Source organism: Terrapene carolina, unplaced genomic scaffold (genome assembly GCF_002925995.2).
Source record: "Terrapene carolina triunguis isolate 2854851 unplaced genomic scaffold, T_m_triunguis-2.0 Scaffold146, whole genome shotgun sequence".
Lineage (NCBI taxonomy): Eukaryota > Metazoa > Chordata > Testudines > Emydidae > Terrapene > Terrapene triunguis.
In genome coordinates this window covers 4,056,302-4,074,563 of record NW_020664497.1, presented here as the reverse complement: position 1 = coordinate 4,074,563, position 18,262 = coordinate 4,056,302, and the positions used below count along the sequence as shown (strand labels likewise).

At 39.8% G+C, this 18,262-nt stretch overlaps 1 protein-coding gene across 3 annotated transcripts; it reads right to left on the bottom strand.

The window, feature by feature from the left end:
• Positions 1–574: 574 nt before the first annotated feature.
• Positions 575–16,278, bottom strand: DYDC1 (DPY30 domain containing 1). 3 transcript variants are annotated; one of them, XM_026653683.1, is made up of 7 exons: positions 16,153–16,278; positions 14,568–14,697; positions 12,001–12,156; positions 11,765–11,887; positions 4,327–4,425; positions 3,163–3,264; positions 575–1,587 (listed from the first exon to the last, which is right to left on the bottom strand). In XM_026653683.1, the coding sequence occupies exons 3-7, from the start codon at positions 12,145–12,147 to the stop codon at positions 1,522–1,524; spliced, it is 537 nt and encodes a 178-aa protein (XP_026509468.1). In that variant the 5' UTR covers positions 12,148–12,156; positions 14,568–14,697; positions 16,153–16,278; the 3' UTR covers positions 575–1,521. The 3 variants fall into 3 exon arrangements, with proteins under 3 accessions (XP_026509468.1, XP_026509469.1, XP_024065823.1); XM_026653684.1 differs by lacking the exon at positions 3,163–3,264; XM_024210055.1 differs by lacking the exon at positions 4,327–4,425.
• Between the last annotated feature and the right edge of the window lie 1,984 nt (positions 16,279–18,262).

Below are 18,262 nucleotides of genomic sequence, written 5' to 3'. Positions count from 1 at the left end.
AAGCACAACATTTTGACAGGTTTCTGCTCGGTGCCAGCTTTGCCATATGAACAGAGCAAGTCAAACTACGACAAGAAAGTATTTATTGCATGACTGACCTTTGCCTGCAGGGTCTGCATATTTTCTATCTTATAAAGGGCAGAAGAAATCCTAGAACGAGCTTTAGCACAGATTAATTATCAAACTGCTAAGCTATCCCAAAATCTCTCTTTCATCCCCAAACACAAAAATATCAATTAAAGAAACCACATACTGAATTTGTAATGGAGTAATATTTTATTATATATTGTTGATCTTAACTGAATGTTGATTGCCCAACTAATCTGTACTGCTAGAAGACACTGAGGTGGAAAGAAACCTTTTTATTTTATAACCAAGAGGCATCCAATTTCTCAATTCTGGTATCCTTTCCAGACAAGCCAGTGTCTATTTAGAGCAGGCAAGTTAACACCCTTGACAATCAGCAACAACGCACCATCATTTCCTTGTTAAAAATAATCTGATTAAGAACAGAAGAAGCCATTTGGATAAAACTCGAACAATCAAATATCCAGCTCAAACTCAAAACAAATTGGAATTTTGTAAAGGTTTTATAGTTTGTTTTTTAAATGGACACATCAGCACTTGCTCGGTTCAACTGGGAATATAAGTAATGAAATATAGAAAAAAATACCACAATTGTGGAATTTTTGGCCAGGAGAAAACCAGAGAATTTTGCAAATCTCTTTGGTCAGGAAATCAGGCTAAGTTCAGATATGATGATTATCTGATGCCTATTTGAAGTGAACTTCAAAACCTTTTGAGGTTTGTCCATTACTAACAAGAATTCATCAGATAACAACTCTCATTTAATATTCTAGATAGCACCTTTCATTTGAAAGCATTTTGGACTCTATCCTACAAGGTACTGAACACTGTAGCCCACATACAGCAAAGCACTTAAGCATCTGTAAAATTTTCAATACATGAGTAACCCCATTGATCCTAGAGAACTCAGATCAAGACCTTTATTATAAAACAGTGTACATCCAGGAATCACTTCTTCCACTAATGAAATGTAACTAGTTCTGGATGGAAGCAGTAACCAATCTAATAAATGAGAAGAGGAGAATTTTTGGACAACTACATCAGGATGAATCCCTAAGCTTACTTCTAGAGCATTAATATTTAATATTCATGAAGGCCAGTCAGGATATTAGGTTTTGGGATACTTGTCTGAAAGTGTCTTATTTGGTGAACTACGTGGAATTCAGTGTATCAGCTTTAGAAGAGATTGTCTCTCCTGGTTCCATTGAATCTAGGTACAGTATTTACAACCTGATGCATAGAACACTAAATGAATTAGTAATCAGTAGCAAGTCAAATCAGTTTTTCCCAGAATTTGAATGATTTTTATTTTTATGATATTTGCCTTAAATTAGCTGCCTTAAAAGATTTTGTTATCTAACTCTCAAACCCCCAGGTATCACTGATAAATTCATTCCATATATTAAATACACAATTACAGTAAGTCACTAAACTTCAGGAATCGACTTTCATATCAGTTGGGTTTTCTTCCTCTGATTCAGCCGTGAGATTCAGTGCAGCCTAAGAGCAAAAAAGAGAAAGAAAGGAAAAAGAAGAATTACTCACCAGTATTAACAGAAATTGGTAAAAACATGCTACAAACCAAAGCAAACAGAAACTGTGTTTAGATAACCTTCAGCATGACTATGCATTCTCCTATTCAGTGAAATAACACTTTAGTTTTTATTCCCCTCTACCATCAACAAGTAAGACTGTATAGAGACAAATATCTCTGATTCCCAAGCTAACAAAGGGTACTAAAGGGTGAAAGTGTATACAATACTGTAAGAATATTGATCTGGTCCCACCGTTTTTATGTAAACTCACTGACAATATCTTTCCAGAATGCAAAAAGAATGTGTCATCACCAGACTAATGCTTATACAACTGTGAACCTAATTTATATGCCTAACACTGGGTAATTACATAGGTGAATGGCTACACACATAATTATTACTTATTTGTATATTTCATTACCCAATTTGCATGTGCAAATGTAGTAATAACTACATACCAAATATGCCTGCAATTGCATGCATATGATTACATGAGCTTAATTGTGAAAACCTGACTTCAAATGTATTCCTAGATACATTAAAAATAAGAGACACCTGTAAAACATTTGTAAAATAAACAGGCTGTTATTACATCCAAAACATGTTAACAAACATTCCTCATGCAATGTAAAATCAAAGCTGAAATTACATTACTGACAATAAAATAAGATAGGCACGACAACTTAATGAAATTCAAAGAAAAAAAATTCTGGCAACAGCATACTGGAACTACAAACAGTCTTTACCAGCATCTTGAGTTACACAATCATTTAAAAAAATATATATTCTGTTACTTGAAAACTTCTTATTTAAAAAATGTTGAATTGAAAAGTGGGATCTAACACATTCTTTTGACCATCAAGATATATGTAACTGGATACATTTCAGTTCTAGTAGCTGACCCAAGAGGTATTGTTATACATGCTGCAATGCTTTGCACAAGTCAAAATCTGATTCACGTTCTCTCACTTCCCTATAGTGACAGATTCAAGGAGTATTGTGAGGACTGTGTGCTTTAGCACACCAGAAAAAGAAAGAGCCTCTAATTACTCTCAAGATTCACCTCCAGCTGATTAAATTAGCACTTATCATAGCCATATGATCACAGAGGCAAAGGGAGGTAGCTGCTCCCCTGGGAATACTGAAACTTTCATTTGGAAAACACGTTGAATGTACAAAGTTTGAAATTTAAGGATTTCCTTTACCACATTGGCTCCATCACCGTTTTCCTCAACTGCTGAAACAGGGGCACAGCTGGGGGAAAATGAGGCAGGGCAAGAGAGTTCCTATAATCAACTCATCCTTGGCTGTGGGGGCCACTGGCAGCCAACAACCAGAGAGAACATTCCAAAGGCTGCTTTAACATGCACTGGGGATCAAGCTCTCTTCAGAAGATCTGGAGAATATGGCCCAAATACTCTCTTTTAGGCCACAATGGAAGTGCTGACACAGCCTTAACTGTATAGCATTAGTGGGGACAGAAAAATCTCTATACAGGGATTACTTAGATTTTTTTTTTTTTTTTTTTTTTGGTACTTACGTCAGATTGCCCACTCTCATCTATCTCCTCAACTCGGGCCAAATTAGGGGCTCCATATTTATCTGTAAGCTCAGCTAATGTCCTTGATTTATCCCCCGGTTCCTACAATTGAATTACAAAGCTTACTGTGAGTTATTAGTAATTTTGTCACAAATGTATTTAAGAACTCTGAAGATATGTTAAAGAACCTTAGTATGCACTAAACTAATGAAAATAAACAGATGCCATAGACTAGAGATTTATGGTAACAAAGCCCTGGCATAAATAAATTAAGTGTGAAAAAGGTCTATGTATTACCGTTAGGGCTAATATTAGTTATTATTAGAGGAATTTGAACAACTTTAGGTTTTCATGTAGTACCTTTTCTCTATCTCACTTTTATAAAGTTTGATATTTAGAGTGATACATTGTCAATATTTTGACAAAATGATCTGAGAAAAATATTCTCCTTTAGATTGTGATGAACCCCATATACTGGAGGCTGGTCTATACTTAAAAGTTTTACCAATATAGCCATGTCAGTTGGGGTGATTTTTTTTAAAAGCCGTATGTAGACAAAGATATACCAGCAGAAAGATCCCTTATGACAGTATAATTTATTTTGCCTCACAAACCAGAATAAGCTATATTGGTATAAACACTTTTATACTAGCATAAGTGCATCCACAGTAGGAAGGTTTACTGCGTTAGCTACACCATAGCTAAAGCAACAAAACTGTAGTAGTAGACAAACCCTAAGTGTGTTTGCATTTACAAATAGGAGGACTGGGGAAGTTATTCACTTGTGTTCCCATTTCAACAAAAACACTCTCATAACCATAACCAAGGAAGACTGCAGCACCACTAAGCAAACAAATGTATACTAAGTTGCACTCTGAAACCATTTATACTTGGTTATGAAAATTATGCTGAAGAGACTGATAGTACAGCCCAGTGTCTAACTCAGGAAATTTGAAATGAAGCTGCAGGGCTAGACATGCATTCCAGAAATGTTCTTTCACAGATTTTGACAGTTTGGTAAAATGTCCATAGGCTAAAAGCATACATACACAATTCCTGCACTGATCAGAGAGCATGTTTGATATCTAAGCATGGATCTTGGAAAGGCTGGTTGGAAACATTATCTAATTATTAATTATTATTATTAATGGAACTTTGTCAGACCTCTTCAGCTTTTTGCTGCAAGGACAGCTCTTTTGCTTTCTCTTTCTCTACCCTTTCTAGTTCCAGCTGAGCCTCCTCATGTTCTCGTTCCAGCTGAGCCTGCAATCATTTTATGGAAGCAATATAACATGGACAAATTGAGAAAAAAAAGGTAAACTACAGTAGGCTGACCTATGTTGGTGTTAAAGTTTGCAAAGCAGAGGTTTTATATATGTACTTTTTGTCAAGAGACAAGATGGATGAGATAATATCTTTTATTGGACCAACTTCTGTTGGTGAAAGAGACAAGCTTTCGAGCTTACACAGCTCTTCTTCAGATCTGGGAATTACTCATAGTGTTACAACTAAATACAAGATGGAACAGATTGTTTAGCATAAGTAGTTAACATATTTCAAGGGGGCTTAAATTCATGGACTGAATAGAGACACTAGATTTATGGCTTATTACAATGATCACCCACTAGCAACCTCCCACGTTTGTTTTCTCCCTATGTCTGGAGGGGTGTTAACGGACCACTTCACCTTGAATGGTCCCCTGAAGTGTGTGTTAACTACTTATGCTAAACAATCTGTCCCATCTTTATGGCCCTTCGTTTCCAGTTTTTATTTTATTTTTTCCGGGAATCTATTGATGTTTATTACTACAACAACAAAAACAGCTGAAAATCAGTGCAAAAACGTTTACTAATTTTTCTGGGTAAATACTGGGATTTATTTTGGTGGACTGAAGGACGGGGGGGAAAGCATTCAATAGATTAATGCTTTCACGAACGGAATTCAATGTGGTTTGCTGCAGAACTAAAACAGAACTCAAAACACAATGCCACCACTGAGTTCAAGAAAACAATATATCGCTAATCCCCAAATAAAGCTTTTCATTTGAATAAGCAGTTTACTGTTGTAGACTTAGAACTATTAGGCTATAAATATTTACATTTAATAATTGGGCCCAATATTTTAAAATATTTATAAACACTCATTGTGAGGTCCTTCAGTGTAATTTCCAAAAGTCCTGAGTAGTGTAGGCTCGCAGCAATCTTTTTAAGTAGTCTTTTCCCAGGCCCATTTTCCTACAGTCTTGGATGTAGCTGAATTTCAAAAATTCTCTTTCCACATTAGCTGAGCCAGGTGGGACACTGAGGATGCGAGAGACAGCACGGCTCAAAGTTGGACAGTCAGTGTGGTGGATTTCCCAGAATTCAAGAGGAGTGATGCAGTGGTTGTCTGTGGAAGGCATTGCCATATAGGCACTTTCCAGTTTTGTATTTTCTTCATTAGAAGCCACAAAAGGGGAGATTATACAAACATACTCTTTACATTTATCAGCTGAGGCCACACTTTTACGATGAGGGTCAAACAGCACAATGACTTTCCAGAATGATGATTCTCTCTGAAAAGCTGTAGGGGACATATTGCGAGCGTCAGTAGCTTCCCACTTCTTTGACAGCTCTTCGTAAAAACTTTTGAAAGTTTTTGCAAGGTGGTCCTCCTGCACAGTGACTGGCAACACAGACTTGGAAAAAAATTGTTTTTTCTGGAATCTCCCCAGATGTGCTTTTGTGAGAAAGTTCTGCAGAGATATTGTTAACCAGAATGCCAGACACCTTTGTATTAGAAAATGTGACAACTGTTAAAGAACTGGATTTCAATTTCTTCTGTGCTTCATGTAGTGGCTGAAGTGTTTCAATCAGGAATTTGAGTTTTGTACAAAGGCTTTGCCTAATTTCTTACATAGCTGCTTGAGATTTCAGCTTTTTGGCTTTTCCACTGTTGAACTCTTTGTGATATAAAAGTTGCATTAATACACCTATTGCCTTCTGAACACTCTGTGCAGCCAAATACAGACTAAACCATCTTGTCGGTACAACTGGAATGCTGAAATGCTGTATTCAAGTGCGATCTCTTCGCAAACATCATAGAAGATTTTTTTTTATTTGAATGCTTGAAAACTGCACCAGCATCTATTACGGAATTTTTTAAATCAGCCATTTTGGGAACCCCTGTTGCATGAGAGACAGCAACGTGCAGCAGGTGAGCTGGGCAAGACAAACAAAGCAATTTAGGTTTTTCATTCAGCTTTACATCTTGTGTTTGAACTTCACGCAGTAAGAAGCCGAGTTAGAATTCACTGTAGCTCAAATCCTTCCACATAAGTGCATATTCATTTAAAGTTTTACTGACACCTGCCGCAACTGTTTGACTGCTGACTTTACAAACTCCAGATCTGCCAAAATGAGTGCAGGCTTCTCCAAAACAAAATGAAAAATGAAAACAAAATCACCAGGATTGGGCGGTCGAGAACATCTGACGATTCATCAAAAATCAAAGAACTAACTATATTTCCAGTCAACCTCTCTTTAATTTTGTTGGTCAGAGCATCATCATGCTCCTCCAGATATTTCTTGGTCATATTGATTGAATTTGGCAAAGATTTTTCTGCTGGACAGAAATTTCATATAAAGTCCTCCAAAGGACCATCAGCAAGGCTTAGCGGCTGCCCTGAAAAGCAGACGGCATGTACAAATTCACTTATTACATCGTTTTGATCTCGCTCTTTCTGCCGTGCCCGGACAAATGCTGATTCCAATGTCTTAAGTGTCATTTGCTCTCGAAATGTTCTTTAATCCGCTTGGCCTGAGTGTCAAGTATGATGCCACACCATTTGCAGCACATGCACTCAACTTCATCCTTTTCTCCCATTTTTGTTTTTTTTAAACTTTTGAATACTTCCTTATGTTCTGAAACATATTCTGATTTTCGTTTTCTTCCCATTTTAGAGTGTCAAATCCTTAAACCGTTATCTGCTAACAGCTTGAAATGTGTATATGGTGGGTGTGAGATTCATCACGACGTTCAGATGTGCATGCACTTCAGAGCTTGCGTACATGCCTGTTTGTTTATTGTGTGCATCTTCTAGAATAATATATAGCCTTACTTCAACAGGCAGCTTTGCATATACACACAAACTAATATATTATTGTAATACATATATCTCATGCAATGTACTGTATTTTCCTAATAAAACACGCTATTTTTTATATGTTTGAATTACACAGAAAAAAAAACAAATACTACTTTTTGGAAAAAAACGAGATTTTTTCAGTAAAAAACGGTTTAAACTGAAAATGAAGGGGCTTATCCATCTTGTATTTAGCTGTGACATTCTGGGTAAGTTTCCCAGACCTGAAGAGGAGCGCTATGTAAGCTTGAAAGCTTGTCTCTCTCACCAATATAAGTCGGTTCAATGAAAGATATTATCTCACCCACCTCATCTCTCTAATATCCTGGAACTGACATGGCTACAACAACACTGCATGCTTTTTCTTCACCATTTACAATGTATTTTATGCTTGAAAACATAAACATACAATAACTGAAATAAGAAGAAGTTTAGATTTGTTGAAATATCAGGTGACTCAACAATCTTATCAGTTGTGGACCAGAATAGAGAGCAAGGTCTTTTGATTGTCAAAGGGAAAACAGAATAGACAACTGAAGACCTTACCCTTCCATACATCCCTCACACATTCTCATTAAAGGTCAAATCCAATGTCCATTTGAAGACAACTAGAACTCACAAGAATTTAAGACCCAGATTTTTAAAGGTGTTTTAGGTGCTACTGCATTCAGCGTTGCAATGTCTAACTGATTTAGGTGGCGAAATCTCATTTCAAAAGGGATTTAAACACATAGGAGCCAAAATCTCATTGACAGTCTATGGGGTTTAGGTTCCTAAATGCCTAATCTGTCTTGAAAATGAGATTTAGGCTCCTAAATCAGTTAGCTGTTGCAATGTTGAACGCATGAACGTCTACATACCTTTAAAAATCTGGGCCTCAGGTCTTTGCTGCCATCATATGTCAGAAATTGCATAATTTAAGTATAAATAATGTTTTATTCATTAACACTTATGCTGGAGAATCAAATACTGACAGCAAAAATCTTGTTTTATTCGCTGTAATATTTTGTGAAAATATATTAACAAACATGACCACTAAGTCCAAAAGTGGCATTCAGATGCTCTTTGGTCATATGCAGTCATATAGAGCACATGCATGTGCCCAGAGCTAGTCGCTCAAAACTGTGACCCACACACAACCAGTCCCTTGAAAAATGTGACTTTACTGTGACAAAGCTGAGGGGAAAATTCATAACAAATAACTTATTTGATTAATTTAGCCTTTTCTTTCTTTGTGAGCCACTTGCAGATATAACATCATATACTCATATGTATTAATTATTTGAAATTATTCATGAAATTCTTCAGCAAATAATTCAGTTTTCAAATTGTTAAACTGTAAATTAAAAAGTATAAAAGAATATACAATATGCAATTCATGCTATAACTTACACAACTAAACTAATGAGAGCAGCATGAGTTTAAAATTCTATATTTGATTGTCATATGCTTAGATTACACTGTTATGGTTAATTATGTAAGCAATCCCAATCTGGGAATGGCAACAATACCATGTGATATACAAACGGGGCTATTTCAGACACTGCTCATTCAAACAGGTGGCTTCGGGTCATGGGAGGCAGAGGTCTGCTCTACCAAGGCCAGCTAGAAATGTGAATCTTTATTTCTCCTGTTTCAGTTCTATATAATGTTTTTAGCTGAAATAACTCTACTGTGATGATAAATTGAGACGTATGAAGAATAAGGACATCTCCTTAGCTCATGCTATCCCACACCACAGATTTTCCCTTCTTTTATTTAACAGGAAACCTCCATCCACTAATCCCGACTCTTTCCACAAACACACAATTTCTGGATACATTCACTATTACCTTCTCTTCCCACATGCAGATGTTAGAGCAGAGCAGTTGGGCAAGGTAACATGAAGAAGGTTACACATTAAATTTCAGACATGCAAGTGGGGCCGAGTCAAATAACTGTGCAGTGGTTCCCTAGGTTTCCTTGAGGCTGCCCTTGTATGTAACTAACACAGTATGAATTATTAAATATATATTCAAATATACATCCTAAACATGAATTTTACAAATATTGAAACATTCACTTTGCATGAACACTCATAACAGAAATGCTCACATAATGTTTGTTGAAAGCAAACATGACAAAAATGCATACATGATCAAATCAAAATTCAACGTCCAATTCAAACAAATATTTGCCAAAAAAAAAAAAAAATTCTCAACTCTACACTCTACATAGGATAGGAGGCTACATCACAGATCAGGGAACCACAGTGGATGTACTCCATGATCATACAATGGCAACCACTTGTAAAGTTGTGTGTGTATGTAAATTACAGATCTGTTGATTATCTGCCACAATATAGGGAGCAGTCCACATCTACTGAATACACCTACTATGTGCATGGACAGTAGGGCTGTCAAACGATTAAAAAAATAATTTGCGATTAATCGTGCTTTTAAACAATAATAGAATACCATTTATTAAAATATTTTTGGATGTTTTCTACATTTTCAAATATATTGATTTCAATTAAAACACAGAATACAAAGTGTACAATGCTCACTTTATATTTATTTTTATTACAAATATTTGCACTGTAAAAAACAAAAGAAATAGTATTTTTCAATTCACCTTATACAATTACTGTAGTGCAATATCTTTATCATGAAAGTTCAACTTACAAATATAGATTACATTCAAAAAATAACTGCACGCAAAAACAAAGCTATGGAAAACATTAGAGCCTACAAGTCCACTTAGACCTACTTCTTGTTCAGCCAACCGCTCAGAGAAACAAGTTTGTTTGCATTTGCAGGACATAATGGTTCCCGCTTCTTATTTACTATGTCACCTGAAAGTGAGAACAAGCGTTCGCATGACACTTTTGTAGCCAGAGTTGCAAGTTATTTACATGCCAGATATGCTAAACATTTGTATGCCCCTTATTGCTTCAGCCACCATTCTAGAGGACATACTTCCATACTTCAGTTATGTAATAAAAAAAATATCTACATTTGTAAGTTGCAGTTTCATGATAAAGATATTGCACTACAGTACTTGTATGAGGTGAATTGAAAAATACTATTTTTTGTTTATCATTTTTACAGTGCAAATATTTGTCATCAAAAATAATATAAAATGAGCACTGTACACTTTGTATTCTTTGTTGTAATTGAAATCAATATCTTTGAAAATGTAGAAAAATATCCAAAAAATATTTAATAAATTTAATAAATTGGTATTCTGTTATGGTTTAACAGTACAATTAAAACTGCGATTAATCACAATTAATTTTTTTAATAGCCATTAATATTTTTTAGTTAATCGCGTGAGTTAACTGCAATTGACAGCCTAATTGACAGGCAACTATACATAGTGAACGCCAGCACCTGACATGCCAATTGTAAGTTACTGATGCTCAGAGAAGCCTTAAATTGGGTATTCTTTGCCTTAGGGTTCTGCATTATTTAAGGAGATCATACTGCAAAGTCAGTTTCCTTGCTTAGCCACTTCCATGTTCTGAATGGTCATGTCACTTATTATTTGGCACATAGACACTTTATGCAAGTCACATTATAGTGCTTTTATGCTGCGTTATTGTAACACCATTATACAGACATATGCAATATGTCAACCATAAGATACATACCTAGGCTGGTTCCAGTGTTATGAGTAAGGCTGCGAGTCTGTCGTGGAGGTCAGGGAAGTCACGGACTGCATAACTTTCAGGGACCTCTGTGACTTTTGCAGGGGCCGGTGCAACTAGCCCGGGGACCGCCTGAGCAGCTCAGGCAGCCCCTGGGCCAGCCACACCGGCTGCTGCTGGGGCAGTCTCTGGCCACTATCTCCCTCCCCAGCAGCAGCAGGAGTTTGGGTGTGGGAGGGGGCTAGGGGCTGGCATGCGGGGGGGGGGGGTGAGGGCTCTGGGCAGCTTTTACCTCAGGGGGCTCCCTGGAAGCGGTGACATGTCTCTCCCTTGGCTCCTAAGCAGAGGCACGCCCTGGCGGCTCTATGCGTTGCCTTCACCCACAGGCACCGCCCCCGCAGCTCCCAGCCAATGGGCGCTGCGGAGCCAGCCCGTGGGGCGCAGGCAGAGCTCAGAGCTCCCTGGCCACGCCTCTGCCTAGGAGCCGAGAGATAGCCAGGGAGCCACACGGAACCAGGTAGGGAGCCTGCCAGCCCCGCCAAACCTCCTCCCCCACCCAGCACCAGCGAGGGTCCTGGGCCACACTCTCCTCCTCCCGCCCCGAGCACCCGCAGCACTACTGGGCCACCCCCTCATCCCCCCAGAGCACCCAAGATTTAGTCAGGGGTATATAGTACAAGTCATGGACAGGTCACGGGACATGAATTTTTGTTTACTCCCTGTGACCTGTCCATGACTTTTACTAAAAATACCCGTGACTAAAACTTAGCCTTAATTATGAGGTGTCAATGCCACAGTATTATCTGCTAGAAATTTTAATTACTTTTATTATTGACTATATTTTGCCAGACCTGCTGCTCCTCTGCAAGTTTCTGCTGGAACATGAGTTCTTCTTCCTTCATTTTTTCTAACATTTCCAGTTCTTTCAGGGCCTCCTCACGCTCTTGCTCAAGTTCAGCCCTCTCCTGCTTCCTCTGTCATTGCAAGATATTGACAAATCAGAAAAAAGATTAACTAATATTGGCTATATTGTCATTAAAGTTTGTGAAAGAGTAACAGTAATCATTTTAAATGCAGAGAGATCCACCTGTTGTTCTTCATCTAAATTTCTCCTGTATTTGTAAATCCAGTATGCCAGATACTCTATTGGGTCTATGGGCCGATGCTCTACCACTTCTGCAAGTCCCTTTGCCAAGCATATTCCTAGGCATCTCTTGAGGTATTCAGACTCCATTCACACCTCCTGAAAAATGTAAAGGAAGAAGACACTAAACAGTGTTTCCCGATTTAAACTAAAATATATTTTAAGAATTACTGACTAGACCATATCAAATAGTTTGTTGCAAATAGTTTAGCCAATGAATTCAGCCCTTTTTTTGTGAATGCTCTGTGAAGAGGTTGTGCATTGTATTAAAGACAGTGTTATCTAGTTGACAAGGCACTAGGTTAGGAGTCATTTCTTCCATGACCTGCTGGATAACTTTGGAAAAGGTCATTTGTGTCGATTCCCTTCTCACCCCTTTGTCCATCTTGCGTATTTAGACTGCAAGCTCTTCAAGGCACAAACTTTCTCTCACTGTGTGAACAATGCCTAGCAGCAGGGGTCCCAATCTGAGTTGGGGTCTATAGGCACTGTAGTATTACTTATAATAAATACTAGTTTGCTCATTTTTTACAAGTGTTCAATACTTTGTGCATGAACATTTTATCACAGAGTTTTTGAGCTGGTTGCAATTAATATTTGCTATGCATACTTTATGCCCTAGACATCTAAGTCACATGTTATTGTGTCCGCTCCCTGATCAGATGGCCTAAGCTTTATAAACTGGAATTCCCTTTTTTGTTCACAAATTATCTGTGAATATTTGTAAGTGTCAGACTAATGTGAGAGTAATTAAAACAGCTTTGCAAAATGACTACGAGAGTAATCCCAATACAAATGCTCTCATAAACAGATTTATTCGTGCTAGGATTTGAGAGATTTTGCTTCCAGAAAGAATTCTTGTGAATAAAAGCTTGTTCTTCTGTGGCTAGGTGAATAAAAGTCATGAATACAATCAAAACAAATGTGTAGGTTATAGCCATAAAAATCTTCATTAATGCTGCGTTACTGACAAAGAGCATGCACACATCTGATGTATTTTAATCAGAAAATGAAGTGGACATGCACTTTCTGAAATAAATAATCTATATTATATGCCAGTATGGTATGATTTGAATAAAGCAAGAGACATCCCAGTCCTGTGCCTAACTACAAGACCATCCTTCCTAAAAACAAATAACATCTTTAATTTACAAGCAAGCATAGGCAGACCCTGGAAGTTGGTATGAACTTACACTGCCTAAGAAAGTACTTCTCCCCAACTTTAGACATGCTCCCCTTTGCCAAAAGAGTTCCAATCTGCCAGATATTTTGAGAAAAAACATCATTCACAGAGCATTTTTCTCAGCTATGATTTACAGTGATTATTCAAGAACTTGGCTTTTAATTTCCTCTGAATCTTAGACCCTCTGTCTTCTGACTATATTTGAAGCATATTAAAGGCAGATCAGATGAGGCTTGCTCTTGCTCCCATTGAAGTCAAAATCTCTGATTCTCCGTTCATTGAGATTGTAAAATAATATTTGTCTTAATATACTTCCCAGGATATGTTTGTTCTCCAATCTAGTGAAGCACCAGCATCATCCATAGTTATACAGATAGTGAAATAATAAAAACAAGCTTTAAAATTTATTCTTACTATATTCTGTTTATGTAAGGCCAGATTCTAAAATCTTACTTATGTTGAGTATAACCTTTCTCCACAAAAAAAGTCCTATTGAGGTAATTGGGACTACTTGTTGAGTAAAATATTACTCAACATAATTAAGGATACTAGAATCTATGTTGTACCAATTTCTTTACAATGTTATAACTTCTTGAAGGACATATCATTTCAGTTGTTTTAAACGTTTTTAACCATCTTTCTAACTAGATTACATTTAAGGAAACAACAAACTCTCTTAAACATGGCTCATTGTCAATTAGTTTTATAGAACTTCAGATGGAGATGCACAATGAGATATACATAACTCATCAGTTCAGAGAGAATTTTTTAAAATATGTACAGCGTAGGGACCATTCTTGTTAGGTAAATACCTCTCTTACACCGGCCTGTATGTTTCCAAAACATAGAGTACAATTCTGCTCCATTTGTTTCAAAATGTAATTTCCATGAAGCAGTAGTTGCTTAACATAGTTTAGGAAATATTCACTTATCTCCAGTTACAATAGTACATGATCACTAGTTTTCCTTACAGTGCTAAATTCTATTAGCTCTTCTCTAATAGTCCCAATTAACCATTTTCTGTCCCTAAATACACACTTCACTGAATTCAATGTGGATTCCAAAGGAACCTAGAAGCTACTTAGAATTTAAATAATTTCTGTGTATGATCTATTTAAGAAGAAGAAAACAGACCTTATCTAAAGGCAAGTCACACAAATGCAGGAGATCGGAAACATCACAGACTATTCCTTCCTTCTGGTCTCTTGCACAGACACCCCTTAGGTATGCTTCCTGTTAAGTTCAAATCTTACTTTCTGGCACACTGGCATATATCAGTGTTTTGTCACAATGCACCTCCACAGAATGCACATCTGAACACACTTACCTCCTGAAGGTTCTATAGTTTCCTCTCACCTGAAAGGATTCTGCAACCCACTCTTCAAATATATTTACATTCTTGGCATGGTTTGTACACTTTGTTTTTGGGATGCTTGATTTTCTTGTTTAAACCATTTCTACAACAAAAGAACAGTTAGCTATGAGACAAGTATCAATAGCATAAAGGGCTTCATTTATGGGCATATGTCTCATCTCTGCTACTCATGAGATTAAAAATATATTGACTCAGAATGCAGTTTTTGTTTTCCTACAGCCTCATGTCAGCTAAGTTTTAAGCATGTGTATAAGTGTTTGTACGATCAGGACCCAATATATTACTACTATTACAATACTGTTATACAATATAATAATGATACGACTATAACAATGATAATACTAACATCCTTGTTTTGGGATTTGTGTGTGAACACTGACCGAATATTGCTTATTGTAGGTACAGTACTGAAATCACGGTCTGTTTAGTATATGATTCCCAACGCTTTGGAAGTAATAAAAGATCACAGAAAAAAATAATAGTTTGACACACTTTCATTTTTAGTGTTAAACTTAAAACTCAAAATACATTTAGCTTTTTGCTATCATCTGCAAAATATCAGTTTTTTCTGAACCTTTTAGTAAGCACTGGCCCTTTACATACAGTTAAAGTAGAGGGTCAAACTGGAAAGCAGAAAATATATCAAGTGTAAAGAATATTTCTAATTTAGATACAAGGATAATAGCTCCCTTACAAATACTTAAGCACCATAACAATGTAAAAGACCTAGTCAACGTTTTATTTAGGCCAGGAGTGTTCACAGTGCAATCTGTGGTGCGCTAAAACATAATTTAGGATTGTTCTCTTTGTATAAACAAAGAATGAGGGCAAAAATGATCATCTGTCAGTTTTTAATGCTGGTGAATGGAGACGAAAAACAACTCTTTCCAGGAAGGTGAAAATGCAAGCAAAATTATGGTTGAGTTTCAACAGCTGTAGCTGTAGCACTATCTAGCTTGGGCTAGATCAGTGGTTTTCAATCTGTGGACCCGGGGGCGGAGGGGTGTCCAGACTATGCCTAAAATTTCCAAAGGGGTCCACACCTCTATCTGAAATGTTTTAGGCGTCCACAAATGAAATAAGGTTGAAAACCACTGGTTTATATGATTTGTTATGAACCAACAGGATGGCCCTGCTGGGTGGGGGGAGGCTGCTGGGAGACAGATGACCAGTGGCTGCGGCTGGTGCATTGTTGCTATAAACGGGCTGGAGGCGGTTTGGGGGAAAGGAGTGTGCTGAGAAGGTCCCGCAGACGCACGGGAGACCCATCGGCAGGGCAGAGCCACCCGCACGGGACCTCGGACATGGCGCCCCCTGCCGCTCCCCCACGCACACGGCCCTCCGCGCCCCCTTCACGAGGGGAAACCGATTTGAAAGGTTCCCCCGCGCCCCTTCCCACGCTGCGGCGCCGCGCACAGACCAGATTCACTGGAGCGGAGCCCCACTGGGGCCGACAAGGTCCGAGCTCATGCCCCCACTCCACTTCTCGGGGGGGGGGGGGGGGGCGCGACCCCCTGCTGCGGCCTGGGAGCCCTACCGGGTGCGTTCGCCAAGCAGCAGTACAGCGCGTGCCAGCGAACCGTGCGCGCGTGATGAGTAAACGGGACTCGGCGGGCGAACGAGCATCCAGTGTGGGAAAGGGGCGCTAGCCGTTGCCTCGAGGGGCGCGCAGCCGCAGAGGGCACCCCCGGCTCGAGAGCGTCCCGTCGCTAGGCAGCCGCCCGCGTGACCCGGGCGGTAGGATTGGTGGTGGGGCTGGTGCCAGGGGCTGTCACGTGAGTAAGGTGGCGGGGTTAACCCCCTCGGGGCTGGGCATTGGCAGAACATCGGCCCGGCCTGAGGGCAGCTCGCCTTGGAGAGCCGGACACACGGTAGGATCCCGGCGTGTGGGCCGGACCGGGGGCGCCTGGCTCTGGGGGACCCGACCGCGCTCCGCCCACCCGTGGGCTGCGGCATCGCAGCTGGCACCTGTGGGGTCAGCCCCGGGCAGGCAGCCTGGCTGGGGTGGGAGTGATAGTGGGGCCCCAGCGTGCAGCACGGCTCGGGAGCCTGTCACCATGTGTACAAAGGACTGTCCCGTCCCCTACACCCAGCGGTGAGTGACTGATCTTTACACAACAGAAACCTCTGCTACTTTACCTGGTGTAATACCAGCTGCGTGCCAGCTCCCCGCTGCTCATTGCGGTAGCTACCCATAGGGAAGGTAAAGAGTCCCTGGTTTGTTTCTGGAGAGGATACAATAACCTCAGTAACCTGGACAGTAGGGATTCCCACTCAAAGGCCTGGTCTACACTAACCCCCCAATTCGAACTAAGGTACGCAACTTCAGCTACGTGAATAACGTAGCTGAAGTCAACGTACCTTAGTTCGAACTTACCGCGGTCCAGACGCGGCAGGCAGGCTCCCCCGTCGACTCCGCGTACACCTCTCGCCGAGCTGGAGTACCGGCGTCGACGGCGAGCACTTCTGGGTTCGATTTATCGCGTCCAGACAAGACGCGATAAATCGAACCCAGAAGTTCGATTGCCTGTCGCCGAACCAGCGCGTAAGTATAGACAAGCCCAAACAGACTCCAGTGTACAAGACTTACTCCTGGTGGAATTCTGCACCAAAAAAATAAAAATTATGTGCACAGTGTTTTAAAATTCTGCATATTTTATTTGTCAAAATAACACAGTATAATCACACCAGTTTTAATTATTTTTGGTCATTTATTTCAAAATATCTGTCACCAAGTATGTCTGAAACAATACAGACAAGATAAAAAGATTCAGGAAATGTTTTTTGACAAATAGATTCCTTACTAGGCATATTAATACAGAACTCTGAGTAATAATTCATTTAAACTACAATACAGAACCATATTTACCACACCCCTCAGAAGCAAAGGCTTGGGAGAGTCGGGGGTAATGGAGGAGCTGGGGGAGTAAATTGCTGGGAAGGAACCTGGGTGTGAACTTGGAGGGTTGTGGGAATGGGTGGGAAATGAGGGTATGGGTAGGAAAAGTATGGTTTTGAGGGTTTTTGCGGGGCGGGGAGGATTGTTAGGGAGCTTCCCCCCTCCAGACCCTGGCTGACCCCTAGCATCTCCCATTCAGTCAAGCACATCTGCCCCTGTCCCCATGTTTTCCCACAATTCCTGTCCACATGTGTCCCTCCACCCCCACTCAGTCTCCCCATCCCTATGTGGCTTTGCACCCTCTTCCTCTGTCCCCATTTGTCTCTGTGCCCCCACCTAGCCACTCCCCGTCTCTATGTAGCTCTGCACCCCCTCCCCCATCACAATGTGGCCCTGACACCACCCCCCAGCACCCCATGCTGTCTGTCTCCCCATAGCCCCTGTCTCGTGACCTGGCCTGACAGGCGCTGCAAAGAAGGCAGGCTGTTTGTCTTCCCCAGCTGGCTGGGAGCTGCTGCTACTGTTCTTACACCACAGCACCCTCTGGTGGGAAAAAGGTGGAACTACAGCAACATTTCTGTAGAAGCTTTTTTCTGCGCAAAAAAATAAAAGTATGCACAGCTTATTAATTATGCGCACACACAGTAGTGCAGAATTCCCCCAGGAGTAAAGACTCAGTCTGAGGCCCAGTCTACACTAGGAATTTACATCACTAAAGCTAAGTCTCTCAACGGTGTGAAAAGTCCAC